Source organism: Equus caballus, chromosome 14 (assembly GCF_041296265.1).
Source record: "Equus caballus isolate H_3958 breed thoroughbred chromosome 14, TB-T2T, whole genome shotgun sequence".
Lineage (NCBI taxonomy): Eukaryota > Metazoa > Chordata > Mammalia > Perissodactyla > Equidae > Equus > Equus caballus.
The window spans coordinates 101,013,340-101,040,885 of NC_091697.1; the positions used below are offsets into that span (position 1 = coordinate 101,013,340).

A 27,546-nucleotide genomic window follows, 5' to 3' on the forward strand; every position below is an offset into this window, starting at 1 on the left:
ATAAGCTACAGTACTTTGTAAAGCTCTGATTTTTTTAAACAATTGGACTTGTACCAAAGTCTCTTCTAGGGCTAGGATTGCTCTGCCAGGCCAGATGCTATGCACCTCAACACCAAAGTGTTAGGCCTGAGAACCCGGACGGGAAAAATAAGTACTTAACTATCTACTTATTTTGAGTCTGTGACTTTCTTTCCAAATAGTTTCCTATGTATAGAAATGCACATAGACATACAATTTTACACAAATAGTATGATACCACACATCTGTTTTGCAGCCTGCAATATAACATCTTTCTATATTAATGAAGGTAGACTTTCAGTGTCTACATAGTACTGTATTGCATTCCTGTACATTAAATCCTTTAAAATATCAATATTATTTAACAACCAAATTGTTAAGTGTCTGTTCAAGTCTTTTGTCCATTTTTTTTTTAAAGATTGGCACTTAAGCTAATAACTGTTGCCAATCTTTTCCCCCCCCCCCTGCTTTTTCTCCCAAAATCCCTCCAGTGCATAGTTGTAGTTGTATATTTTAGTTGTGGGTCCTTCTAGTTGTGGCACGTGGGACGCCACCTCAACGTGGCCTGACAAGCAGTGCCATGTCCTCGCCCAGGATCCGAACCAGGAAACCCTGGGACGCCAAAGCGGATTATACAAACTTAACCACTTGGCCACAGGCCCAGCCCCTTTTGTCCATTTTTAATTGGGTTGTTTAGCTGCTTTTTAAAAATCAGTTTATAACAGTTCTTCACAGATTCTGAGTATGTACCCTCTGTCAGATATGTGTTAATGGTGTTTTTTGATGAGAAATTTAAAATTATGATAAAACCCATTAACCGAGTTTTTTCTGTTATGGTTAGTGTTGTGTTATAAGAAATCATTTCCTTGGGATACAGGGGAAAGAGGGAGAAGCTGGGAACATCTTTCAATTTTATATGTCAATTATACCTCAATAAAGCTGAAATTAAAAAAAGGAAGGAAATTGCTGCCTACCGCAAAGTCATGAAAACGTCTCCCTTTAGCCGCTTCTAAATGCTTTCTAGTTTTAGCTTTCACATTTAGGCCTAAGAGCCAACTCAAACTATTGCTTGTGTACCGTGGGAAGCAGGGATCAAGGTTATTTTATTCCATGTGGATATCCCTTAAAAATTTACTTCTCAACAGAATACATATTATAATTATTTTATATAATTTTTGTTCTTTAGAACACTTTAAAATAAACCTTTAAGTCATAATCTAAGTGACATTCAGCTAATAAATTTCTCAATATAAAAGAGTTTTCCCTTAAGACTAACATTTAAAAAAATACTATCAACGGTCAAATAATCAAGTAGTAAAAATAATCTTCTGGACAAGTAAATTTTATTTCAAACTTCATCAAAATGCAGTTCATTTATAAATTGAACTTTCCTTATAAAAGTAAAGCATGGTCATTTCAGGAAATTTATAAATTAAACATTTTTTACTATGATTTTAAGTTATTCTTTGTTACAATTTTTAAAATTTTATAATTATGAAATTGCACCTTTTGCTTTTGGCAAATAAGCATAGAAAGTGAAGTTTTAGGTGTTACTGCATGCAGTGGGAGCTAAAATTCAAAGTGGAAATATAATTGTTTTCTTTAAGTGTTTACACGTCTACAATGTTTCATGTTATATCTCTTACTGCTGTCTGTCCATCTATCTATCTATTTACATGATCATATGATAAGTCTAAAAGGAACTAACTTCATCTGTTGAGCACCTGCCCCGTGATAAGCATTGAGCCAGATGCCTCCATTCTGTGAATCTCTCTCAATCTTTACAACAGCCTACAAAAGAATCCTAACCCCCACCCACCTACCACTTTATAGATGAATAAACCAAGACTCAATGAGGTTAAATATTTCCAAAAATCTATGGCTAGTAAGGGACGAGATGGGGCTTTGAGAGAAGTCTGTCTGAATTCAAAACCCAAGCTCTTTTCTTTGTACAGAACTACTTCATTCTCTGGGAGAAGGGCTGATAAACAAAAGGCAAATTACATATATTAGGACATTCATTGGTAAACTACTTTTCAATAAATCCAAGAAGTAACATGTTTTTCTGAATGCCTTGTTCAGGACTATGCCAGACACTGTAAAGGATAGTTAAGAACGTTCCCTTACTGTGAAGGATTTTATGGTCTGGCTGAGGAGACATAACTGATACGTATGACACAATTAGCAAACAATATTAAACAGTTAAAGTTAACTGTTAAAGTAAGATCTAGAGACCACTGATGTTGTAGGCATCTTTGAAGTGGCCTGTGCTGGAGGACATTGAGTTGACTTTTAGAGTGGGACTATACTATGAAGGGTCTTGAAACAGTAGAATTCAATAAAGTTGAATTTAAGAAGACCTTGGAGATTTTTGATTTGGCTTAAAGAAAGAGGTGTTTAAAAGTGTTTTCTTCAGCAGATACTCAGGGCATCTCCGGGTAGAGTGTGAGGAATGGGTCATGAAGAACCAGTTTTTGCAATTCTAGTAATACAACAAGGACCTGGACTAACGTGGTACTGGTGAGAAACAGAAATCAAATGATAGATTGCCAGGAGTAAAATTCTGCTCTCCCACACTATTTTGCTCACTATAGATAAGATGCTATGATCAAAACAAAGATACAAAAAACATATGTAGCTGTCAGCATGCTCCCAACAATATGGAAATTCTAGATTCATCTAATTTAATCTATATTGTTTTCAGTAAACGGATTTGACTTTGTTATGAGAAAGTTCCTTGCCCCTGTGAAAGTTAAAAACATTTTTAAAGCCCTCTTACTCTTTTGAAGTTTCTGAAATAACCAGTTCTCCAGGAAAAAGGAAAGAGGGTGCCATGTTTTTGTGGAATCTCTGTAATACAAATGCCAACAAAATATGATTTATACCTGTGTTATGTATGACATGCGATCCTTTCAGTTATCTCCAGTATATCAAAATTATTTCCTATAAAGGGTTTTAAAGCATCATTTTCCTAAATTAATATTAGACTAGGCCCACTGAAATCTCTTACCAAATCTTCTCGGTAAGTACAGGATTCCAAGGACATATGCATAACAGAGTAAGCACTCAAGCGTTTTTTGCTTGGATGAATTGGAGCATAAATCAATCATCATAACTCACATGGTAATTAATTCAGACCAAAGTGGAGAAGGATTATGAAACCAAGACATGAAATAGTTTAGAAGAATCTTCTTCTTAGAGATTAACTTTGATTCCAATGGCTTGTTTAAATTCATGGTTTTGTGGTTCCAAGATGTCATAGAAAACTTGTTTTTTGTCAAAATGGTCTCTAATAAAAAGCAAATCTTCAGTGGAATAGTTATCATTTTTTCCAGTCCAAATAGTCAGACTGTACCTGCATTAAAATAAAACAGAATTATATAGTTAAAAGTGAAAGATAAGAAACAGTGACGAGGAATTCCAATAAGGCTAAAAACAGTTACTTTCATTTGTCTCTAACCCAAATTCACACGGATGAAAAAATTAATGAGTAATGGCGGTACTATACTTTCCTGTTTCACTCCCTCATCAACATCAAAGGGACTAGAGAGAAAAAAATTCACATGGCCGTTGTTTAAATTAGGTAACTGCTGTATCTGAATTACAGGACTGTTAAATGGCTTTAGAAACCAGACTGGTAGCACTGGAAATGGGCCAAATTTGGGACAAAAGAACTGAGGAGATTGTGTTGCTCATCAGGGAATCTGTTTCCTGCACAGAACTGCAGCTCTGCCCAGGCTTCTTCAGTGGCTGCACAGAGTCAGATGCACATCTGCAAGGGCTGTGAGGAGACCCGAGCACCACACTTCTAAGCGGCCCCATTGTCCCTTCTGGGGGTTTTTGCATGAGATACAAGAATGCCAAGAGGGGTCACTAAGGCCAAACAGAATAAATTTAGATCTACTTCTGGAGGTAAAAAGAAACAATAATATATGCAGATTTATTATGGATGTAAGAATATGCTCAGAATTTTAATGTTATTTAAATTTTATATTTTCATTTTTTCTAGTGACATTACTCCTATTGCTTTAGAGTCTAGGAAAATGCAAAGCTGTTAAGTGGTTTCATATTGCTTTTCCCCATAAACATGTCAGAATGCAGGGGAAAATCTCCAAAGCATTTCTTCTATTAATGATAAGAAATAGTCTAACCATGGTATATATTCCTGTTATATTGACACGTTTCTGTCCTTCAGGATGGTGACAGCATCCTGAAAATGTAGCAGAGAAAAGTGCTTTGGATTTTGTTCCCCAGCAGTATTATGTGGAAAACCAAAAAGAATTTTTAAACTACAGCTGAGAACACAGAAAAGAAAAAATGAGAATTACTTTAAAAACCTACGTTTTTGCTAAAATGGCATCTTTATTACTTTATTTGAGCACCACGGTGACAAACCTTATAAAAGGACACAGATATGAGTTTAGGTTAAAAGGAGAGCTTTCCAGTATTATTTTTGTCTCTCTTAATCCTCCATTGAATTTAATCTGAAATAGGAAAAATAAAATTGCCTAAGGGTATCTTAAATTGTATTCACTCAAATCAATTCTCAGGTTTCATTTTTTAAGCCCTTTTTATTGTGAAATAACATACATAGGAAAAAATGCATGAAACATAAATGTACATGTTAACAAATTATTATAAAATGAACTCCAGTGTAACCAAAACACAAATCAAGACACGGACTGTGGCCAGCACCTCAGGAGGCCCCTGTATGTCACTGCCCCGTCACACCCTCTCCTGCCCACTGGAGTCCTCACAACCTTGACTTTTGTGGTACCATCTTCTTGGTTTTCTTTATTTTCTTTCGTTATTACTTTCTTCTTACTAGCCACCTATATATCCATCCCTAAACAATACAGTTTAGTTTTTGCCTGCTAATTAATTTTATATAAATGAAACCATAGGTATATAATATTTTTTTTGGTCTTGCTTCTTTTGCTGAATATTGTTTGTAAAACTTACCCAAGTTGAAACACGTAGCTGCAGTTTATTCATTTTCTTTGGAGAACAATTTAGCCTTATCTACTTAAGTTGAAAATATGAATAACCTATGACCTAGAAATTCTATTCCTACAAGTTGCCTTCCTATGCAAGCTTTATAAATGCAGCACATGTGCACCAGGATGTGTGTGTGTGTGTATAAAATACATGACTGCTCACAGCTGCACTCTTTGAAACAGTCGAAACCATGAAACAATCCACCTGTCATTCAATAATAGAGCAAATAGTGACACAGAAATAACAGAATATATAGTTCCTTATAAATTCCGTATTAGAGCCTTTTTGAGTTACAAAAATCTTCCCCAACTTTGTGCCTAACCTGTTCATGTTCTTCCTGGTATTTTTAGATGGAAAAAATTTCTGAATTTTAATCTATTCAAATTACTCAAATATATCCTCTATGGATAGTGATTTTTCTGTCTTGTTTAAGAATTTCTTCTTATCCCCAATTATGAAGATATTCTCTAGTGATATGGTCCATTAAAGCTTGGCTGTTTTACCTTTCATATTTAAAAAAAGACGCTGAAAGAGATGGAGTTAAGAGAAACCCAAAATTAGGGATAGAGGAAAACAAATGGACAATACAACACAAAGGAGAACGAGACAGAGAAGGAGAAGACCCACTTCGTGCAGAGCCATCAGCCAAAGGACAGGGAGTTCAAATGGAGGGTGACCAGCAGAACCTAAATGCTGCAGAGGTTAAGAATTTGGCTCGAACACAGTGTGATCCTCAAAGGAGAAAGTTCGGGAGAGTAATTGACTGCATAGGAAGAGGAAGGTGAGGAAATTGAGGGGTAGACAACGAAAGACGTGGGCTGGCAGGAACTTCTTATTTGAATATGGCAGCCTTTATAAAGTCAGCACTGCCTCCTTTTTCTCCTAGGACTCACCCAAAGGCAGCAAAAAGAACGAAAACAGAAATCTCATCTTCAATGAAATCAAGAAAGAGCTGAAACTGCAAATTACAAAACAGGCGAAAGGTTCCCGGTAGCAACGGAGACTGAGGCCAGATGGGCATGTGAGGAGGTAGAGGGCACCTGACCAGGCACGCAGACTACAGAGAAAGCCCACAAAGACACTTCTACATGAGTGCACGTTCCACCCAAACACTTTGCAACACTGGGAGTGGGTCCCTGGATTAAGTTTGGTCCCAAAAAGCAGTGGAATCAAGGAAAGAGCTAACAGAGGAAAGCCATAGTTTTAGGAATCAGCCTGTTCCTGTCAAAACCCACAATTTTAAATTTAACAGACAGATGAAAGTCTCTACTTAGAGATACTGCAACTGCCCATCTCCATTGATGGAGGAGAAGTCAGAGGCTAAAAAAATGCACACATGAGACTTGGGTCCTCAGGAGCATAGTCCTGGTGCCTCTGCAGACAAACTCGGGGCAAGGAGCTGGTCCAGGAAAACTCACTGTCTTTAAAGTAGAGCAATCAAAATAAATTTGGTAGAGGTTCTACACAAGAGAGTACAAGAAAACATAACGGAAAACAAATGGCAAATGGAGAAATAAAAACCTCATCTTTAAAAAACTTTCAGACAGCTGAAACAGATGTAAAACAAACAAAAAAAAGAATGCCAGAAAGCAGATGAAACCCATGACCAAACTTTCTAACTGATGCCATTACCTCTTTAAAGAAAGAACACAAAGCAGAGATATGAGCTCAGGGAAGAGGCTGCAAGATGAAAGAAAACAGATGACGAAACACTAAGTGGCAGATCTTAGGAAAAAAGTAGAAAATTAATACTATTATAGAAATAAGGGGAAATCTGAAGGTATTCAAGGGAGAACAGATATTGTTGAAAATATTGTATGGGACACAGAAGACAAATCATAAAATCAAGTAAAATAAAATGCAAATAAATAAAAAGAAAAGAAGTCTAAAGAGAAAATAATAGATACCAAAGATAGGGAAAGGAAAGCTACATATTCATAACTGGAGTCCCTGAAAGAGAAAACAGTGTTACTAATGCAATAGGACAAGCATTTAAAAATAAAATTCACAGAAATACTTCAGAAAAGAAGAACATTTGAACCTACATATTGAAAAGAACACCACAACCCCTGAGAAAACTGGTGCAGAATGGTCCATATTGAGACATATTCTAGTAAAATTACTGAGCCTCAGAGACAAAGAGTCCTTTCTACATTCAGTTCCTGCCATCCTCTCCATCCTCACCAATCAAGTCACTTTTAAGGCAAAAAAATAATCAGGCTGGCTTCACACTTGTCCATGTCAACACTCACACTAGAGAACAGGAGAGCAATGCCTTTGCAATCTTCCAGGACAGGTCTGTGAGCCAAGAATTTCCAGCCAGCCAATCTACTATCCAGTATGAAGCACAAAGTTGGGCATTAAGAGAGTACGGCCAACTAAAATGAGGTGAGAAGGGGAAGAAATGCACTAATTTTACTATTGCTCATAGAATTCAATGGGTATTTGTAAAGAAGTAGATCAAGCATATTTTAGAAAGTAGCAGAAATAAATAACAAATAGAAAAAAAGTAACAAATTATCATAATTAAAAATATGAAACAAAGAAAATAGCTACAGTGAAATGTTTTTAAAAACTATAACAATAGCAAGTGTTCTAGTTTCAAAAAAAATAACAGAAACAAGAGCAAACATATCTATGTTATAAACAAGTGTAAATAAGTTAAATTCTTTTTTTAAAAGAAAAAGACTGTCTGATTAGATTAATGGAAGCCAGGTATCTAAGCATCTGCTAAGGAATTTAACAACATGGAAAGAGAGAAGGCTAGAAAGAACCCTGAGGAGTTGGGTTGAAATCGGAAGTATCAGTATGAACTCATGGGTTGTTTAAAAAAACAAACAAACAAAAAATATAAATATACATACACACAGACAGATTAGAAATGGTTATAGATGTATATGTAGGCAGGCGTGTGTGTGTATGTCTGTATAGATGTGTTTATATATACAGACATACACACACAGACCATAATCACACATCTACACACACATACATTCCTCAGCTCTGTCCATTGAGAGGACCTAGAAGCAATGACACCCTAGCAGCAATGATTAAACTCACAGGTTTTGCTTTCTAAATACCATCTGCCACTATAATCAAGCAGGGATGCTTAAAGGGATGATTTGAGAACTGGGGAAGTAAATGATGAGAAAGTAAATGATGAGCTTGCCAAGAATGGAAGACCTGAAATTTGTCATGAGGAAATATCGAACTGACTCAGATTGAGGACATCTTCGTAATAAAAGGCCTACAGTCTTTAAGAGTGTCAAGTATATGAAAGAGAAAGACTGAGGAGCTATTCCAGATTGAAGGAGACTGACGAGAGGGGACAACTAAATGCAATGCATGTTCTTGGAGAGTTTCCTGGACCACAAGGAAATAAAAAGCATTGTTGGAATGGTTGGTAAAATCTGAACAGGGTCTGTGGACTACATGGTAGTGTGGCCTCAATGCTGGTTTCCTGAGATGGAAGCTGCCTAGTAGCAACACAGAAGAGCGCCCTAGCTGGGGAGGTACACGCTGCAGTACTTAAGGATGATGAGGCATCATGCCAGAAAAAATACAAACAGAAAAAGAGAGAGAGAGAGAAAATGGACAAACGCAGGAAATGGTGATTTGGGAATCTGGGTAAAGGAGCTGTAGTAATTTTTTGCAACTTTTTGATACGTTTAAAACTATTTTTTTTAAATGACAATAAATCACCCTTAAAAGAGTCAATGAAAAATAAAACTCTATAAATTTATTTTTCAAAGAAAAGAATAAGGCAAAGTTATTCAAGACAAATAAAGAGGAAGACAGTGTGAATTTAGGTTAAAAAATCATTAAATAAGACCAAGGAGATCCTTTAACAATAAAGGTATAATTCTTTTTTTAGTTATATTTCTTTTCCTGAGAAAGATTCTCCCTGAGCTAACATCTGTTGCCAATCTTCCTCTTTCTTTCCTTTTTTTATGTGAGCCACTGCTACAGCATGGCCAATGACACACAAGTGGTGTGGTTCCACACCCAGGAACCAAATCCGGGTTGCCAAAGTGGAGCACCCTGAACTTTAATCACTAGGCCATCGGGGCTGGACCAATAATAAAGGTAGAATTCTTAATGAAGATAAAACAGACATGAATATGCACCAAATGATATATGATGAACGTTTAATAAGCAAAAACTACAAAGGTATGAGAAGAAACAGACAAAAATACTTCAACAGTTGGAGACTAACTGCTTTAGTCCATAAGAGAGCAAATGGCCAAAAAATTAAAGATGACATATATTTTCATACACGAAAAATGGTACACTCATAAGGTTATTCACTACAGCATTGTTTGTAATATCAAAGATTAGAACTATCCTTTATGTCCATCAACAGGAGACTGGTTAAATAAACTATAAGACACACATAAATATGATGCACCCAGAAAAGAAAAATGAGGAACCTTGGGAAGAGCTCCAAGATGTACTGCTAAGTTAAAAAAAAGCAAAGAACACAACAGAAGCAAGATATATAATATGCTGCCTTTTGTTTAAAAAGGAGGAGAAAATAAGAATCTATATTTGTATTCACTCTTACATGCACAAAGAAACTACTAACCGTGGTTGATTAATAAACGAACCACTGTGGCCAGTGAGCGGGCAGGACTGGGTGGCGGGGAGAGAGGCTTTTCACGGTATGACTCTGTTCTTTGGTTTTTGAACTGTGTGAATGTATTACTTATTCAAAGAATTAAATTAAAAATGTTTTTAAAAGCACACAAAAAGTAGGGTATAAGACTTAACATAACTAATTATGTATGTTAATGTGTCACAGAAACTAGTAGTCTTACTCCAACATCCATTCTCCTTTCTTTCTTACATAATGATCCCCTGAATTCTAACTAGACCCAAGGTTGTGCAGAATAACAGCTCCATGCCCAGCTGCACCTGCACACAGGTATCGGCACATGACTAAGTTATAGCCAATGGGCGTGTGCAACTTCTAAGCCATGCCCTTAAAAGAAAGGGCCATGACCTGAGCTTCTCTTTTTCCCTCCTTCCTACCAACTGAAATTCAGACATGACAGGAATCGATCTGACCATATTCTGAGGTCAACATCCTAAGGAAAGCAGAGCACCAAGACAGAAGGGTTCTGGGTCCCTGACACTGTGGAGGTGCCAAACCAGCGCTGGACTATGTAAGCTTTCCCAGTTACGTGAGAGAGAAATAGACTTGTCTAAGCTGTTGTTAATTTAGGTTTCCCCTATAACAGCCAAACCACATCCTCATACAATACATGACTCAGACAAATATCCAAGCCATCAAGACAACCTTAATATAGTCTACAAAGTAGAAATAATATAGACATCATCTGATTACAATACAATAAACCTTGAAAACTATTAACAAAGCCAAAATAAAAAAATAATTCTATCACCTACATGCCTAAAACAATTTCTCTTAGACAACTTTTGAGAAAAAGCCACAATTGCAGAATATTAATGAATTAACAATGATGAAAACCTACACACTGGAAACAATGGGATACAGCTACATCAGTGGTCAGAGAAAAAAGTTTAGTCTTATATACTTATATTAATAAACAGAAAAATGAAAATAAATAAGTTGAGCATCCAACTCAAGAAACTAGAAGAAACTACGTAAAGCAGAATTTCAAAAGATAAAAGGCAGAGATCAGTGAATCATAAACCAGAAAAATAAATAAATCCAAGATCTGGTTCTTAAAAAAATGAGAGAGAAATCATTATCCAGTTTAATCAAGAAACAAGGGGGAAAACTCAAATAAACAAAATAAGGAAACTACTTTAATGACATAGAAGAAACTGAAAGAATAAGAAACTATTTTAATCATCTGTACGTAAATAAATTTTAAAACCTGGATGAGATGAACAATTTTCCAGGAATATACAATATATCAAAATTGTCTCCTAAAGAAACAGAAAATCAAAAGACCATTTACCACGTGAGAAATAGCAAAGACTGTACGAGCTAAGCTTCCCCCAAACCAGTGGGTTCAGAGGGTTTCACTGATAAGTTTACCAAAACTCAGGAACAGGCCATTTCAATGCTATTTTTAACATCTCAAACACATAAAAAGAAGGAAAGGTCCCTAGTTTTTTTAATGAAATGTACTTGATACTGATACCTAAAACTGAGAAAGAAAAAAAAAATTCAGACCAATCTCATTATCAAATGCAGAAATTCTAACTAAAATATTAGCGATAAAATTTAGCAGCACCTTAAAAGAATGACAAATCATGATCAAGTGGGGTTTATTCTGGAAACGTGAGGATGGTTCAATATTATGAAATATTATTATAATTTATGTTATTAATAGATATATGGAGAAAAATACGGTTATTTTCATAGAAACAGAAAAGGCATTCAGTAAAAATCCGACATCCGCAGGAGCACGGATACTTCACTGTACGAGTGTCAGCTTCCTTTACTCTCCACGACATAGTCAATTAGCAAACCGGGTCTTTTTCTGGATGACTTGTGAAAATTTTTTATTTGTTAGAATTCTTTGTATCTATCTGATATATGTAATTGAGGATATTTTTACCAGACTCTTTCCATTTTTATGTATTCAAATATAGGAAACTTTCCTTTTATAGCTTCTAGATTTTGTGCCTTACTAAGATAGGTCTTCTGCATTCTGAAACTATATAAACAATCACCTCCTGCTTCTTCTTTATGCATTTATGTTTGAGGTTCAAGTCTTTAATTCATCTGGAATTGATTTTGGAGTGTGGACTCAGGAAGGTGCCAGCTTTGTTTTTCCTACATGGTTGGCTTGTTGTCCCAAGACAGATTATTGGACTTTGGCTCCAATGACTTGAAATGCCAGTGTTTTCCTATCTTAAGTCCCATGGTACAGCTGGGTTTATTTCTGGACTTTCCCTGCTGTTCTATTGACGAGTCTATTAAAAAGACAGTATCAAAATTGTTTCAATATCTGTACCTTTGTAACATATTTTAAAATTTAACAGGTGGTCCAACTAATTTTTATTACATACTAAAATAATAAAATTTTTATATGGAAAAGACTTCTGAAATTATGATAGAATTCAAAGGGAAACTATTTTATCCACTTACAACTTTTCGTGAATGTATAACATAATGAAAAAAACACCACACATTCACTGGGCACCTAACATGGGCAAAAACTTTTGTGAGGAATAGCGGTGAAAGACACGACGTGAAGTAAGTTAAGGCTCACCCAGGAGCTTCCTTCTGGTGAGGGAGTCTGCGCTCATGGAACCAGTGTTCCTTCTCTCCATCTCTATCTTCCTCTCACACACAGGCTTTACATAATCAGGTTTCCTCCTCTTTCTGTCTCTGTCTCTCACACATACTCACATGCACACACTACACTGTTAAACTTACACATACCTGTGTGATTTCTTTAACAGCCAAAGTAACTGAGAACAAGACTGCCGGACTAACGCTGCTCTGACAGGAAACGTCACAGGCTGGTTTAGCTCATTGCATATATATTCCATCTCTTTCACCATTGTCCAACTGTAACCTGAAATGAAAAGAAATTTAACTTTTCTAACTGGAATCCTAAAATTCAATTAAATAAAAAACTAAACTACTGGGGCCGGCCCGGTGGCGCAGAGGTTAAGCTCGCGTGTTCTGCTTCTCGGCAGCCAGGGGTTCGCTGTTTCGGATCCTGGGTGCGGACACGACACCACTTGGCAAAAGCCATGCTGTGGTAGGCATCCCACGTATAAAGTAGAAGAAGATGGACATGGATGTTAGCTCACGGCCAGGCTTCCTCAGCAAAAAGAGGAGGACTGGCAGTAGTTAGCCCAGGGCTAATCTTCCTCCAAAAAAAGAACACTAAACTACCTATGAATAGGTAACTTCACAGGTAATTCATAAAAATTTCCATTTGGAGTCAGAGTGAATTAAAATATCACTCAATGGAAGAAAATATTTTGAGTGGAAAATGTAGACAAAAAATTAAATCTAAAACCATGCCATGAGTAACCTAGAGCAAATTTAACAGCAAATGAAAATTCTAAAAAGCATTTACTAATCTCTCAAGTACAAAAAAAGCAAATTTTGACACTATATTTTCAAGATTTTAAGGCTCTTAGGTACATTTGCATCATTAACAGTCTCTATAAACTTAGATTTTCCATTTGTGTTAATTAAATTTTCTTTTCCAAGAGAAAGATAGCTGCTAGGTATTTACTAGCTATTTAAGTAATAATTAACTTCATTTTTTTTTTTTTTTGGCTAGTCCAAATTACTCATACATTTATCTAAAATAGAAATAGTGGTAAAATTGTCTTATATGATATATGTTTTAAATCATGTTAAGACATTGTGGAAAACACACTTGCTTATTTATAAATAGCTTCAGAAAAAAATTTATATATTCCTTAAATAACCTCAAACTCTATCAAAAGTAGGTTGTAAAAAGTCTTAGTCAGTAAAGGAACATTTTACACAAAGTCTACATGACTATGTTAGTTTAGCAGTAAATTCCACATGAAAGAAGGGAAATGTCTGCTTTCCTTTAAAATCTGGAAAATTATATCTTTTTAATTAGAAAAAGGGATTGTTAACAGGAGCTACACTTACATGACTATAGACTTATAAACTCTCTGTTCTAAATTTGTGGCATAAGAAGTCAGGGGGATGAAGCATGTGTTGGTCATGAGACGAGAGGGCAGCCTGGAAACATCTGACACCAGCATGACTTACAGATCCACACATGGTTAACTCACGTCAAGCCTGAGGTTAAAGTCAGTTAGACTGAACAGTGACTAAAAGGAGTTTTAGAAGCATAAGGAAGTTACTAACTTGTTTCTAGTTTCCCTTCTTTAAACATTTTGAATTACATGTTATATTCTTTAATGAAACTAATAAAAATTAAAATAGAATTAATAAAGCATATTATTTTTTCTCTCAAGCATATCAGGTGTTGGTCCAGGGGGTTATAACCTAAATGTCACTACTCACCAGAGAGCAGTTATTCTAATCTCATGTTAGACTTAAAAACTTCACATCTAAAAACAGTAACAGCAAATAAGTAAAAAATGAATGCCCTGAACACAGGATAAGGGTTAACATCTCCATAGACCCTAAATACCTTCTTAGTTTATTATTTTTACCATGCAGACAGGTGTCTCAGAGCATCTGATTGCCTACTGGCCGTTTACCTGGAAATCACTACCCAGAGATGTAGTCATGCATTGCTTAACGATGGGGAGACATCTGAATGCGTGGTTAAGTGATTCTGTTGTTGTGCGAACATCATAGCGTGTACTTACACAAACCTAGATAGTACAGCCGACTACACACCCGGGCTGTATGGTACTAATCTTATGGGACCACCATCGTATATATGGTCTGTCATTGACTGAAACGTTGTTATGCAGTGCATGACTGTATGAGGAAACAGAAAGATGAATCCAAACAGTGTAATAAGTTTCAGCCAGGAAAAAGAAGGTGAATATTCAGTTCCATGTGTAGGAATATGTGAAGGGAAAGCAGGGATCCAGCCGACAGTAGTCTCATGGCCTCCCCTGTCCAGCCAAAGAGAGTGGGGGGGGGGCACCAAGGTTCCCTTCCAGGGTCTAGGTGGCAGAACTTGTGCTCTGCAACCACACTCTGCATGCTTCTGGCCTCACGTGGCTTGAAAAGCTTTGATTACCACTTCTTTATCTTTCATCTGACATAGGGAGTTTGCTTCAAGGTAAAAAGAGTATAGAATATTTTACAAGTTCAAAGAGACCAACTCAGGATTTGTTTAAAGTATGTAAAGAGGCAGCTTTGGTGATTCTAGACCTTGCAAATAAATATTTCTCATGGAAACTTGGTGACAAACATCACCAGTGAATGCAGTGTCTCTCTATGTGAAACAACAGAAAGAAGACTCATACACACATCTTTAAGGCCAGATCTTTCTCTCCATTAGGTCTTAGATTTTGTGAAATGTGTTTTGGTTTTGTATTTAAAGGTGTTATTTTTATATTTGGAGTATATTTTAATTTGACCAACAAGATATATATTTTTTAAATTATTACCTTCATTGACTTTCTCAGGATGCCATCCTGTTGTCCAACCCAGGGAAAGTGTCACATCTGGAAAGAAGGATGTCACAGTGTCTATGAAAGGTTTTGCATCCACTACTCTGCTATGTCCATTTGGACCAGGAAGAATATCAGCATTAATCCACACGGGACGCTTCAGATGCCTCTTCACATTCTCCAAGAGCATCAGGGATGGCTCGACAGCTGCCAGACTGAAAACACAGTTTGTTGTCAATGAGACATATTCCTAAAGTAAAAGTAAAAAGTTCTTTCGGACCAATAGTTTTAATGCTCTCAAATTCATAATAAAAGTGTAATACAACAACGAGTGAATTAAATAAAATTAAAGATCACACAGCACCAGAGGGGAAAATTAACATATGCCATATCTCAAAATGTTGATTTATGTTTATTACTCATGAAAGCGCCTTAACGGTTCTATAAATATATGAATAATGCTACTACTTGTGGACAGATAGAGGTTTCAAAATTCTGTATTATGATCACTCAGTATAAAAACAATTTAAGAAAAGCATAAATATTCACTCATCAGAGAATGTATAAATATGGTTTAAAAATTAGATATACTCATATCCTGCACACTGATGGAAACACTGTGTCTCCAGTACCGGCCACGACTGTGGAGAAAAGCTCTCTTTTCCTTCATGCATTCTTGTGTGAATCTGGACACATAAACACATTTCTAAAAATGACTGCAAAGTATAAAATTACAACATTTCCTTAAAGCTTTTATTAACTTAATTTTTTCCCCCTTATTGTAAACTTCTTTTCTGGGAACTAGAGACAATTATATTTTAGTTACTTTTAAATAAAAAAGCAGCTTCCTTCTTTATACTTCCCTACATCTATTCTGACATCTATAGATTTTGAAACAATCAAGTTTTAATCAGGCTACATAATTTTTACTTTTTAAAAATATATACACTAACTTTACTGGAAAACTACACTAATAATTTTGAATCTCTTCTGAACCTTTAGGGCCTCTATTCATTTCTAAGAAAATTAGTTTCTTTTTTTTTTGGAAGATTGGCCCTGAGCTAACATCTGTTGCCAATCTTCCTCTTTTTTTTTTCCTCCCCAAAGCCCCAGCACATAGTTGTATATCCACATTGTAAGTCATTCTAGTTTCTCTATGTGGGATACTGCCACAGCGTGGCTTGATGAGCTGTGCGCAGGTCCACATCCAGGATCGGGACCGGCCAACCCCAGGTTGCCGACGCAGAGCATGCAAACTTAACCACTCAGCCCCGAGGTGGCCCCAGAAAATTAGCTTTTAGTGAATACTGTAATGGGAGGCTAGGAATGTGGGAGATGGGTGTGCAGGGGAGGACACTTAGTACCCGTTCCTCACTCTTCCCTCTTCCTTCTTGAGGGGCCGGAATCCTTCTGCCTAGGCTCGTCACTCTTCACTCACTCTACTTTTCTTGGACCTTCTACTTTAAGAGGAGACACTGATAATCTCATTATTTATTGGGTCATACTTATTAGTGAGCAAGGATACTGTGCATTAAAACCAGAGGAAGCCAGCCTCCAGCCTTTCGCGCTGCTCCCAGGTGGTCAGCTTCTTTTTTCTCACTCTTCTGCCCCTGAAATGGAGGCCCCAGATTTTAGTGGATTAATAAACTCTAATGCTGGACCTTGCAGACTCTAATTTAGATACTGTCATTTCTCTGCCTCAAATGTAATTTAGATGCTGTCATTTCTCTGCCTCAAATGCTTTCTGCCTTGAAGGGTACCAATACCATGTTAAAACCACAATTCTGAGATCTGGCACCGTATTTCCTACAAAAGTCCCTCATTTTTGGTAGCAAGCAACTTGTGCCTGTGACTCCAAAGTTTGCTTGTCTGCAAGTCCCACAGGAGCAGCCGAGTCCCCACGGGGCTCCGCTCTGCATGGGTGAAGCAGGGGAAACCCTGAAACTAATCCACGCACATCTGCCACCATCGACCTCTCTTTTTCCGTAAAGGACTGATTTCTTAAGAAATCTGGTGCCTGTGGAGGTCGGCTTAAACACTAATTTCCAGTTTACATTCCAGAGGGAACTTTTTCGGCTTTCTCAGTTTGGTAATCCGACACAGGCCTGTTTAAGATTGGTTCTCCATCTTTTCAGATGGAGACTTATCTAGTCTCAAACAGCATTTTCTCCCCAAAATTAAAATTCCACCAGCATATATCAAGTGTCTGCTACACGCAAAGCACTGCGCAGTTAAACCTGAGAAGATGTGACACGTGTTCTCTGTAGCATGAAACAAAGCATTTGATCTTTAGTGCTCAGTGACTCAAAGTTTTAGATCTCCTTGCCTTTTCATGTGCTCGGTGTTCTGTGTGTTTACTACTGCCCCTTGAATTGTTCCCTGTGACATATGCTTTGGCTCCTCACCAGTCAGCTCAGCTCGTTCATTCCTGAACACGAGCAGCTGCCACAAAAGGGCTGAGCCACTAGAAAGATTTTGCAAGTTTTTTGGTCATAATGTGTTTGAAGGGACTGCCAGTCCGGCTGGAGAGCTCATGCTCTGAACCAGAACTCCTGTTCCATTATACATGTACATATTTTAATTATCACTAACACAGACTGCAGTAATGAGGCTCTCCCTTACTGGAAACAAATAAGACAAACAAAACCTACATTAAGAAAAACACAAAACCTTACTAAGGAAAATAAAACTTTTTTTGTTGTAGTTCTTATTTTTCTGGAACTCGACAAAATAATCCTAAAAGAATAAATGTGGAGGGAAAGCCCTAATATTTTTTTGGGGGAAAAAAAGGACTGAGGACAAACTTTGGCAAATAGCAAAAGAGAATATATACGACAAGGAATATCATACCATGTTCCTCACCTGGAAGACTCCATGTTGTAAATATGACAAAACGACACATCCCTCCCACTTAATCTATAAATTCCACGTAATTCTAATCAAAAACACCAGTGGCCAGGGGCTGGCCCCGTGGCCGAGTGGTTAAGTTCGCGCACTCCGCTGCAGGCGGCCCAGTGTTTCATTGGTTCGAATCCTGGGCGCGGACATGGCACTGCTCATCAAACCACACTGAGGCAGCATCCCACATGCCACAACTAGAAGGACCCACAATGAAGAATATACAACTATGTACCGGGGGGGCTTTGGGGAGAAAAAGGAAAAAATAAAATCTTAAAAAAAAAACCAAAAAACAAAAAAACACCAGTGGCCAATATTCTCAATTTCTTACATGTATTCAGTTTCCACTAAGAACTGCCAAAAGGTTTGCCAAGATGATCATTTGAAGAGGGGAAGTCCCGATCAAAATACTACCTAAAATTTCTCTTTGGTAGGACTTATTTAAATCTCTAGGAAAGAACATAAATTTAGTTTTTATACACTAGGGTTTTTTTCCTAAAAAGTTACCTGTAAGTCAAACTTCTGAGTATCATATCTTACTTTCCTATTAATTCCATTCAGAAGTTGGGGATGATAAAGTAAAAATCATACTTAAAATTGCAATAAATTAGTTAAATGTACATTCTAAGGAAAAAATAATTATTTGCTAAAACTCCATGTAAAATCTAAAAATCATTCTACATTACTTAGTTACTATTTGCATACTAAACAAAATAACCTAGAGGCACAAAACAAGAAGTAGTAAAATTTACCTAACAGGTGGCTCAGCTACTCTTACAAAGGTAGTGCAGAGTTCTTGTTCAGAGCATGAGCTCTCCAGCCGGACTGGCAGTCCCTTCAAACACACTATGACCAAAAAACTTGCAAAATCTTTCTAGTGGCTCAGCCCTTTTGTGGCAGCTGCTCGTGTTCAGGAACGAACGAGCTGAGCTGACTGGTGAGGAGCCAAAGCATATGTCACAGGGAACAATTCAAGGGGCAGTAGTAAACACACAGAACACCGAGCACATGAAAAGGCAAGGAGATCTAAAACTTTGAGTCACTGAGCACTAAAGATCAAATGCTTTGTTTCATGCTACAGAGAACGCTGAGCTGGCTCCAGGAAACCTGGGATCTGGTCCTAACTCAGCTGTCACGCTTGGCTATCGTTCTTGGGTGAATCACTTAACCTCTCTGGGACTCTTTGTCAATAAAATGGAGTTGGACCATTCACCATCCCAAAAGCTTTTCGATTTTAAACAGCTGTTTCATTCACTAACAGTATAATGAGGTTTACTGGTATATTTGGCTCCACTACAAATGAGTGGAGTCATCTCAATAACCCTATGAGTAAGATTTCCAAATCTTTATTAATTTCTTGAGATAATTCAATTTATAACAATTCAATTGTTCAGAGATGAAGTAGGTTTACCACAAATCCTAGATTTCCATAGAAGTTGCCTTCATGCCTTATAGTGAGCTTTGGTGGTGTCACAATATATTCCTAGCTTTACATAATTTTTAAACTGCCAAAACACCACAAAAGTAAAATTTCCTGACAGCCAGAGTGAAGGAAATGATACTTAATCTTGCTCTTCATTATCAATGCCTCCAAAATGCTATTTTTAAGGAATATTTTAGTTATTGAAGAACTCTAAATAATTCCCCATACACAAATATAGTAACCTGGATCAAGCAGGATATGCATTAACTACCTCAACAAAATTCTCTCCATTCTCTCTCTCCTGGACTTTTTTTTATTGAGGTTATCATAGTTTACGAGACTGAAAAATTTCAGTTGTACATTATTATCTGTCAGTCATCTTATAGGTTTGCCCCTTCACCCTTTGTGCCCACCCCCCACCTCCTTCCCCCTCGTAACCACTAATCTGTTCTCTTTGTCCATGTGTTTGTTCATCTTCCACATATGAGTGGAGTCATACAGAGTTTCTCTTGCTCTATCTGGCTTACTTTTCTTAACATAATACTCTCAAGGTCCATCCATGTTGTTGTGAATGGGACGATTTTGTCATTTTTTATGGCTGAGTAGTATTCCATTGTTATTTTATTGAGATATATATATATATCTCTCTCATATCTCCTTTATCCAGTCAATGGGCACTTAGGTTGCTTCCATGTCTTGGCTACTGTGAATAATGCTGCAATGAATAATGCAAAGATCTCTTTGAATTGCTAATTTCAAGTTCTTTGGGAAGATACCTAGGAGTGGGATGGCTGGGTCATATGGTACTTCTATTTTTAATTTTTTGAAAAATCTCCATACTGTTTTCCATAGTGGCTGCACCAGTTTGCATTCCCTACAGCAGTGTATGAGAGCTCCCTTTTCTCCACACCCTCTCCAACATTTGTTATTTTTTGTCTTAGTGATTACAGCCATTTAACAGGTGTAAGGTGGTATTTTAGTTTAGTTTTGATTTAGTTTAGTTTTGATTTGCATTTCCCTGATGATTAGTGAGGTTGAACATCTTCTCATGTATTTACTGGCCATCTGTATATCTTCTTTGGAGAAAAGTCTGTTCATATTCCCTGCCCATTTTTTGATCTGATTGTTTGAGTTGTATGAGTTCTTTATACATTATGGAGAATAACCCTTTGTCAGATATATGATTCACAAATATTTTTTCCCAGTTGGTGGGTTGTCTTTCATTTCAATCTTGTTTTCACTTGCCTTGTAGAAGCTCTTTAGTCTGATATGTCCCACTTGTTTATTCTTTCTGTTGTTTCCCTTGTCTGAGAAGACATGGTGTCCAAAAAGATCCTTTTAAGACCTATGTCAAAGAGTGTACTGCCTATAGTTTCTTCTAGAAGTCTTATGGTTTCAGGTCTTAACTTCAACTCTTTGATCCATTTTGAGTTTATTTTTGTGAATGGCATAAGAGAACGGTCTACTTTCATTCTTTTATATGTGGCTGTCCAGTTTTCCCAATACCATTTGTTGAAGAGACTTTCCTTTCTCCATTGTATGTTCTCAGCTCCTTTGTCAAAGATTAGCTGTCCATAGACGTGTGGTTTTATTTCTGGGCTTTCAATTCTGTTCCATTAATCTGTGTGCCTGTTTTTGTACCAGTCCCATGCTGTTTTGATTACTATAGCTTTGCAGTGTATTTTGAAGTCAGGGATTGTGATGCCTCCAGCTTTGTTCTTTTTTCTCAGGATTGCTTTAGCAATCTGAGGTCTTTGGTTGCCCCATATGAATTTTAAGATTCTTTGTTCTATTTCTGTGAAGAATAGATTCTGATTGGATTGCACTGAATCTGTAGATTGCTTTAGGTGTTATGGACATTTTAACTACGTTTATTCTTCCAATGCATGTGCATGGAATGTCTTGCTATCTCTTTATGTCATCATCAATTTATTTCAGGAACGTCTTGTAGTTTTCATTGTATAAGTCTTTCACTTCCTTGGTTAAATTTATTCCAAGATATTTTATTCTTTTTGTTGCGATTGTGAATGGGATTATGTTCTTGATTTCTCTTTCTGTTAGTTTGTTATTAGAGTATAGAAATGCAACTGATTTATGTAAGTTGATTTTGTACCCTGTAACTCTGCTGTAACTGTTGATTATTTCTAGTAGCTTTCCGATGGATTTTCTAGGATTTTCTCTATATAAAATCACGTCATCAGCAAACAGTGAGAGTTTCACTTCTTCACTGCCGACTTGGATTCCTTTTCTTTCTTTTTCTTGCCTGATTGCTCTGGCCAAAACCTACAGTACTATGCTGAATAAGAGTGGTGAGTGTGGGCATCCTTGTCTTGTTCCTGTTCTCAGAAGGATACCTTTCAGTTTTTCCCCATTGAATATGATGTTGGCTGTGGGTTTGTCATATATGGTCTTTATTATGTTGAAGTACTTTCCTTCTATACCCATTTTATTGTGTATTTTTATCATAAGTGGATGTTGGATCTTACTGAATGCTTTCTCTGCGTCTATTGTGATGATCATGCAGTTTTTGTTCCTCATTTTGTTAATGTGGTGTATCACATTGATTGACTTGTGGATGTTGAACCATCCCTGCATCCCTGGTATAACTCCCACTTGATCATGGTGCATGATCTTTTTAACGTATTGCTGTATTTAGTTTGCCAATATTTTGTTCAGGATTTTTTGCATCTATGTTCATCAGCAATATTGGCCTGTAATTTTTCTTCTTTGTGTTATCTGGCTTTGATATCAGGGTGATGTTGGCTTCGTAGGATGTGTTTGGAAGTGCTCCATCTTCCTCAATTTTCTGGAATAGTTTGAGAAGGACAGGTATTAAATCTTCTTTGAATGTTTGGTAGAATTCTCCAGAGAAGCCATCTGGTCCTGCACTTGTATTTTTGGAGATGCCTTTGATTATTGTTTCAATCTCTTTACTTGTGATTGGTCTATTCAGATTCTCTATTTCTTCTTGATTCAGTTTTGGGAGGTTGTAAGAGTCTAACAATTTATCCATTTCTTCTAGGTTGTCCAATATGTTGGCATATAGTTTTTCATAGTATTCTCTTATAATATTTTGTATTTCTGTGGTATCCGTTGCAATTTCTCCTCTTTCATTCCTAATTTTACTTATTTGAGTCTTCTTTCCTTTTTTCTTAGTGAACCTGGCTAAGGATTTGTCAATTTTGTTTATTTTCTTGAAGAACCAGCTCTTTGTTTCATTCATCCTTTCTACTGTCTTTTTTGTTTCAATTTCATTTATTTCTGCCTCTCATTTTTATTATTTCCTTCCTTCTACTGACTTTGGACTTCGTTTGTTCTTCTTTTTCTAATTCTGTTAGGTGTTTGAGATTTTTCTTGTTTGTTGAGGTGAGCCTGTAGTGCAACGAATTTCCCTCTTAGGACAGCTTTTGTTGCATTCCCAAATGAGTTGGTACGGTGTGTTTTCATTTTCATTTGTCTCCAAATAATAGTTAATTTCTCCTTTGATTTAGTCAATGATCCACTGGTCGTTCAGTAGCATGTTGTTTAATCTCTACATCTTTGCCCCATTGCCAGCTTTTTTCTTGTAACTGATTTCTAGTTTCATAGCATTATGGTCAGAAAAGATGCTTCATATTATTCCAATCCTCTTAAATTTATTGAGGCTTGCTTTGTTTCCCAACATAATGGGACTGTTCCATGCGCACTTGAGAAGAATGTGTAACCTGCTGTTTTCGGATGGAGTGTTGTACATATATCTATTAAGTCCATCTGGTCTAGTTTTTAAATTAATTCTACAATTTCTTTGTTGACTTTCTGTCTGGATGATCTATCTATTGGTGTTAGTGGGGTGTTGAGGTCCCCTACTATAAAAGGATATCTCCCTTTAGTTTTGTTAATTGTTGCTTTATGTACTTTGGTGCTCCTTGTTGGATGCATATATATTTATAAGTGTTATGTCTTTTTTTTTTTTTGAGGAAGATTAGCCCTGAGCTAACTGCTGCCAATCCTCCTCTTTTTGCTGAGGAATCCTGGCCCTGAGCTAACATCCATGCTTATCTTCCTCTACTTTATATGTAGGATGCCTACCACAGCATGGCTTGCTAAGTGGTGCCATCTCCGCACCTGGATCTGAACTGGCAAACCCCGGGCCACCGAAGTGGAACTTGCGCACTTAACTGCTGTGCCACTGGGCCAGCCCCATGTTATGTCTTTTTGGTGGAGTGCCCCTTTGATCATTATATACTGCCCCTCTTTGTCTCTCTTTACCTGTTTTGTCTTTTTTTTTTTTTTTTTTTAAAGATTTTTTTATTTTTTCCTTTTTCTCCCCAAAGCCCCCCCGGTACATAGTTGTATATTCTTCGTTGTGGGTCCTTCTAGTTGTGGTATGTGGGACGCTGCCTCAGCGTGGTTTGATGAGCAGTGTCATGTCCGCGCCCAGGATTCGAACCAACGAAACACTGGGCCGCCTGCAGCGGAGCGCGCGAACTTAACCACTCGGCCACGGGGCCAGCCCCTTTACCTGTTTTGTCTTGAAGTCTACTTTGTCTGATAAAAGTATGGCAACACTTGCTTTCTCTTGTTCATTTTTAGCTTGGAGTATTGTCTTTCATCCCTTCACTCTGAGTCTGTGTTTGTCTGGGGCTGAGGTGCATTTCCTGGAGGCAGCATATTGTTGGGTCTTGTTTTTTTAATTTATCCTGCCATTCTATGTCTTTTGATTGGAGAATTCAATCCATTTACATTTAGAGTGATTATTGAAACATGGGGGCCTAATGCTGCCATTTTATTGCTTGTTTTCCTGTTCTACTGCATTTCCTTTGTTTCTCGTCTCCTGGACTACTTTTTAACAAAAGTAGTATTTTAAATTTACCATTCTATTAACACAATGGTCACTTATGATAAATTGCTTTGTAAAAATTAACTTAATTTTAGCCTCAAAAGATTCCCAAGAAACAATTTTAGCAAATAATTCAATGGATCTCAGGTCCATTCCTGAAACATACTACTTGGCAATTCCATTTTCAATTTAAATAAAAGTACAAAGTTAGTCAGGCACAGATATATAAAGCTATTAATCTTTTCTTCCCCCAAAGTTATTCTGTAACAACAAGAAAACTGAACATATTTGTACAAATACCTCTTGAAATCCAGCTTGATGCCTTTATTGCTCTTCACAACTTCAGCTAGCCATTCCTGTAGGGTATTATCACTGTTTGTTTCAGGAGGATGGGCCATGATTGGCTGGCCATGTTCTGATCCATCACTTGGAAGAAGGACATCGGCTTCTATCATGTGAGCAGTACCTGTCCAAATAAAAGAACTCAATCTCATTAAAACAAGGACTACAGAAGATGCCATGTCCAGTATCCTTTTGAGGAGGATAAAAGGAAGGAAAGAAAACTAACATTAACTAGTAACTACTAAGTGCCAGGTACTGGATGAGGCCTTTATATGCTGTCCTTAGTTTTTACAGATGAGCAAACAGGTAGTGAGGAGTTCAATGCCTTTCCCTAGGTCACACAGCTCTTAAGCTGCTGTCATATTATTTAATTTCTTCCAAGTACATAGCAAAGTGAGTATACAAAGGGAGGCTTAATAAGTATTTGTTTAAGTTTCTGAGAATAAAAATAGTAATTTTATCTTCTCATCCCTCAAATTAGAAACCATAGATTTATTGCTATGTTTGAAGCCCTAAGTTACAGATTCCATTCTGTGACTTAAAGCTTGGCCACTGTTTAAAAGCGCACACATCCCTGGAATAAGCAATAAGCTCCACCAGTCACTTGGTGTGAATGTGTTTAGCAGGCGGTAGTAGAGTGACTCCAAGGTCAGATGGTAGACAACAATTCCTCCCACACATTCATACCTCTCTTCTCATTTCTTTCTCCTCTGCTTGATTCTAGGCTGGCCTTGTGATTTGTTTTGACCAAGGTAATGGAAGTAAAACTTTCAGTTCTAGGCCTAGCCTTTAAAAGGCCTGGGAGCGTCTGCTTTCATCCTCTTGAAAGCCAGCCACCATGCAAAGAAGTTCAGGCAAGACTAGTGAAGACTCAGAGACCACGACAAGGGAGAGAAGCCACACGAAGGAGAACTAAGAACTTCCTGCCTGACAGACAGCATTAAGATCTCTGACATGTGAGTGACGCCATTTTAGAATTTCTGGGCCCAGCTGGGCTCCCAGCCAAATGCAGCAACAGGAGTGTCCCCAACCTACAACACATAGAATGGGAGAGCCACCAGCTGACTCTCAAAATCAAGAGAAATAATAAGTCATTGTTATTTTAAGCCACTAAGTTTGGGGCTAGTTTATTACCCAGCAATAGAAAACAAACAGTTACCTGGAAGTGGGGTGTTGCCATAACAAAAACCTGAAACATGTGACACCAGCTTTAGGATCTGGTGGATTCAAGAAAGGCAGGGGATGCACTGTTAACGGAAGTTGGAAGAGCAGTGAGGAAATTCTTACTGGAAGCTTGAGAACAGACAACCTGTTTTATATAGTGGTGAAACGCTGGGCTACATTATCACTTGTAGCAAATGGTGGAAGGAAGATAGAGAGGGTACCAAATGAATTTGTGGATTTGACCAAAGAGGTTTCCCCGCAGAATGTTGAAAGTACCAAAAGTCAAATTCAGGATGCTGTTAGTAAACTATGGCCTCATGGTCAAGATCAAATCAAGGAAGCAACTACAAGATCATTTGTTAAGACCTCAAAAAGATGGTGGCTCATGGACTCCCAGAGTTAGACAAAAGAAATTCTAGAATCTTAAGGGTATTGTCCCACAGCACCTTAACTGGCAGACCAAAGTAGAGAGAGGCCTACCCCAAAGAGATTTGGGGATGAGGTTTTTGATTAAAGGAATGGTTTATAATTTGATATATAGAAAGCCCACTACATTTTTAATGGAGCTGTATCCATTTGGATCCAAAAAGATAGTTCAAAATGAAAAGAGATAGGCTCTCAAATTTCTACAGGCTGTAAAGGCTACTGAGCTGCAAATATGGGTCACTTACCAATATGCACACGAGAACATGCTGATCATCATTAGGCTGTAAGGAAATGCAAATCTAAACAACGACATACCAATTGACACACACTAGGATGGCTATAATGAAAAAGACAGACAATAACAAGTGTTGGCAAGGATGTGGAGAAATCAGAACCCTTATTCACTCTGCTGGTGGAATGTAAAAAGGTGCAGCTGCTTTAGAAAAGCTTGGCAGTTCCTCAAAAACTTAGACATAGAGTCACCATGTGACCTAGCAATTCCACTCCTAGACACATATGCAAGGGAAGTGAAAATGTGTGTCCACACAGAAACTTGTACACAAATGTTCACAGTAGCATTATTTATAGTAGCCAAGAAATGGAAACAAACCCAAATGGGTAATCAAAACGTGGTATAACCATACAATCAAATATTATTCAGCCACAAAAATGAATGAAGTATTGATAAATGCTACAACACAGATGAATATTGAAAACACGCTAAGTGAAAGGAGCCCATCACAAAAGGCCACATACGAAGGAAAAGTACAAGGTGCTACCCTGAATTTTGATTCTGGGATCAGGAAAAGTCTCTTCGAGGAAATGGCAATTCAGCTGATACCAAAGGATGTGTAAGTGGTTAGCCAAGCAAAGTGTAGCAAAGGGTGCTCCAGGAAAGCATATCTGTGACAGCCTGAGAAGGAAAAGAGCTTAGCTATGTGAGGAACTGTAAGGCTGGCAGAGCTGGAATGTAAGAACCCTGTGACAGATGAAGTGGGAGAAACAGGCCAGTTTACGCAGGGCTTTACAGGTTATGGAGGTGGTTTGAAGATTCCAATAAACAGCATCCCATTCTCCAGATGGATTCTGAGAAATAAAATAGCCAAGTCAGAAGATAAGGCTCACAGTATTACCTTAGTTACCTAAAAGCCTAGGTTAGAGGATGTATTAGCTGAGAGCTAAACGAGCTTGCTGACTCCTGATTTCCACCATCACCTCCCAGTCCAAACTCTGGAACTGCCTCTTTGAAGCAAATTTCCAGCAAATACAAATATCCAGACTGTTGCCCTCCCACTGTCCAGGTGGAAGAGGAGACCGGAGCACACTCCTTTGCCCAGCACCTTTGATAGATCAACCACAAACCAAAAAATTCTCCTTACCGCCGTGAGAGGAATAATCAGTGAGGCAAGAGGCCAAAGCA

The 27,546-nt window shown here is 37.4% G+C and overlaps 1 protein-coding gene across 7 annotated transcripts in view; it reads right to left on the minus strand.

Annotated features, from left to right (window-relative positions):
- Positions 1-1,344: 1,344 nt before the first annotated feature.
- FAM151B (family with sequence similarity 151 member B) overlaps positions 1,345-27,546 on the minus strand; it is a 36,095-nt gene continuing 9,893 nt past the window's right edge. For 6 of the 7 annotated variants that reach the window (XM_023618086.2, XM_070234626.1, XM_070234624.1 and 3 more), the window contains 4 exons: positions 24,495-24,660; positions 15,052-15,269; positions 12,401-12,536; positions 1,345-3,373 (listed from right to left, as the gene is read on the minus strand). In XM_023618086.2, coding sequence (XP_023473854.2) covers positions 3,214-3,373; positions 12,401-12,536; positions 15,052-15,269; positions 24,495-24,660 — 680 coding nt within the window. In that variant the 3' untranslated portion in view covers positions 1,345-3,213. Of the gene's footprint in view, positions 3,374-4,359; positions 4,414-12,400; positions 12,537-15,051; positions 15,270-24,494; positions 24,661-27,546 lie in introns of all 7 variants that reach the window. The other variant, XM_023618088.2, reaches the window with a different exon arrangement.